Source organism: Propithecus coquereli, unplaced genomic scaffold (assembly GCF_000956105.1).
Source record: "Propithecus coquereli isolate 6110/MARCELLA unplaced genomic scaffold, Pcoq_1.0 Scaffold229, whole genome shotgun sequence".
NCBI classification, from domain to species: Eukaryota; Metazoa; Chordata; class Mammalia; order Primates; family Indriidae; genus Propithecus; species Propithecus coquereli.
In genome coordinates this window covers 259,969-262,127 of record NW_012147830.1, presented here as the reverse complement: position 1 = coordinate 262,127, position 2,159 = coordinate 259,969, and the positions used below count along the sequence as shown (strand labels likewise).

The 2,159-nt window shown below is 42.4% G+C and overlaps 1 protein-coding gene across 1 annotated transcript in view; it reads right to left on the bottom strand.

The window, feature by feature from the left end:
* The window catches only part of TNFRSF11A (tumor necrosis factor receptor superfamily, member 11a, NFKB activator), a 43,480-nt gene that overhangs the window by 21,478 nt on the left and 19,843 nt on the right, over positions 1–2,159 (bottom strand). The window contains exons 6-7 of the mRNA XM_012645270.1: positions 1,368–1,462; positions 10–123 (exon numbers count right to left, since the gene is read on the bottom strand). Coding sequence (XP_012500724.1) covers positions 10–123; positions 1,368–1,462 — 209 coding nt within the window. The remainder of the gene's footprint in view (positions 1–9; positions 124–1,367; positions 1,463–2,159) is intronic.

Below are 2,159 nucleotides of genomic sequence, written 5' to 3'. Positions count from 1 at the left end.
GCACAATACCTGTTAGTGCTTTCCCTTTTTTCCTGTAGTAAACACCAAAGATGACAGCAGCAACTACTGCTGCACATATGAAGAAAAGCAGAATAATTAAACCGGGCAAGTAAATCTGGGGTTCTGTATTGGAAGAAAGTGAGAAATATGGCATTAGAGATTATTTAATTTTATTAAGCTTAAAAACAAAACCCTATAAATCAAACCCCAGAATCAAGGACGTTGGTCTGGAATGAGCTAAGTAGGAAGCTCCCCAGCTCCAACTGTGTTTGTCAGCGTGCCTCACACTCTGAGGGTGGGACCCACAATTTAGCCCAGCCCTGGTCACTCTGCCTTCCCCAGGCACGAGGTCAGCCAGGGCCATTATGATGTTTCTACTCTAGGACAACTCTAACTGCGCTCACCATGCTGCCCAGCTTCATCCTGGCTTAGCTCCAGAACCCCCCCACCTCCCCAGGTGGGTGCTTCTGCAGGAAGAACGAAGCCCTTCATCCTGTCTTGTTCCTAACAGCAACATGGCACCAGGTCTTGCTGGTCTTGAGAACACAACCACGGTCATCCAGTGACATATTCCCACTGCTTCATCTATGACACGATGTGCACTTGACTCTTTTCTTCATCCCTCCTCGATCACTTCTTTGCCAGAAAAATCTTCACATTATGAACTCTTGGTTTACTTGTTCTGGTTTCCTGGACTCCTATCTTTCCTCTCCTCTCTTTTTTAAAAATAACCATTTTTCCCTTAGTTATTTTTAATGTTATCTACAAAATGGTCTTTCATAAACTGTGCTCTGATTGTATAACTTCATATCCAGAATGCTGTAACGTCTTACTTTTTCCCGAAATGTCAAATCTAAACCCTGATTTTCTTGGTCAAAGCCCGTTAACCCTGTTATTCCGTGGCCTGCATCAGCAAGGTCTTCTTGCCACTTAGGCCATCTCTTCCAATAGCTGGACCCACCTCCGCACTGCCTCACCACGTGTCTCAACCACGGCTAAGTGATAGACTTTTGATCACTTTGATGATGGTCTCACCCACCCTGAGTAGCCAGCTTCCAGCATTAACCATCGACTTTCTGTCACTCTTTGAAGCTGTGCTTAAGATTAATTTAATCTACAAAATGTTCCATAAATAATGATAGGTAGCTGTTACTAGTTATCCCCAATCCAGTGTAGAAAATTATCAAGGAAACAACATCTGGAATTAAAATGCTGATAAAAATGAAACACTGAGCTGACCACGGACAGGATGAAATGAAAAGGGAGATGAACTCCTGCAGGGGAAGATCCAGCATGTCATTCGGGCGAGGTCCAGACGAGCTGACTATACCAGGGCACATCTGCCAACCAGCTCTTTTAAAACATACCATTTGGTGGCTTTCTAGATGGCAGAGAAGAACTGCAAACCACATCTGATTTATCCGTCCCGGGATGTTCTACTGTCTTTCCAAGGATGGTACAGCTGTTGGGGGAAAGTAGTTAAGTGCTTTGATTTTATATTCTTGCTTAAACACACACACACACACACACACACAAATGAAAACCTGCACTGGGTTGCCAGCTCTCTCTGGAGAGGAACCCACATCTTCTTGGACTTTTGCATCCCCAGAGAAGCAGCACATCACAAGGGTGGGAAAACTGAGTGAACAAAAGCAACCACTGCCCATGTCCTTATGAACTACTCTGGGAGTGTGGTCAACAAGAGAGTGTGGATCAGGGTCTTTGGTAAAGAACATTCCAGTAGCTTCAATAACCATGGGTAAGTGATACACTTTTGAGGATTTTGATGATGGTTCTTTCAAAGTTGAAAAATACAGAAAATCCTCTTCAACATAAAACGTGCATAAGTGGATCAGAAAATAAACAATTAATATGCAATATACTGGGAATTGAAAGAATCATTACGTGGATTTTTAGCATTCAACATCAAGCACGCAGTGAAAGGACCCAGGAATTCCACTATAGATATACTCACATGTGAGTGAAAAAGTACATATGTGACAGTCTTCATTACAAAATTGTGTATTGCAAAAGACTAGAAACAACCTAAATGACTATCAATAGGGAACTTAATAAATCATGGTACATCTCTACAATGGAATACTCTGCAGCTGTAAAAAGCTACAAAGATCTAGGTGAACTGATATAGAAAACGCTTC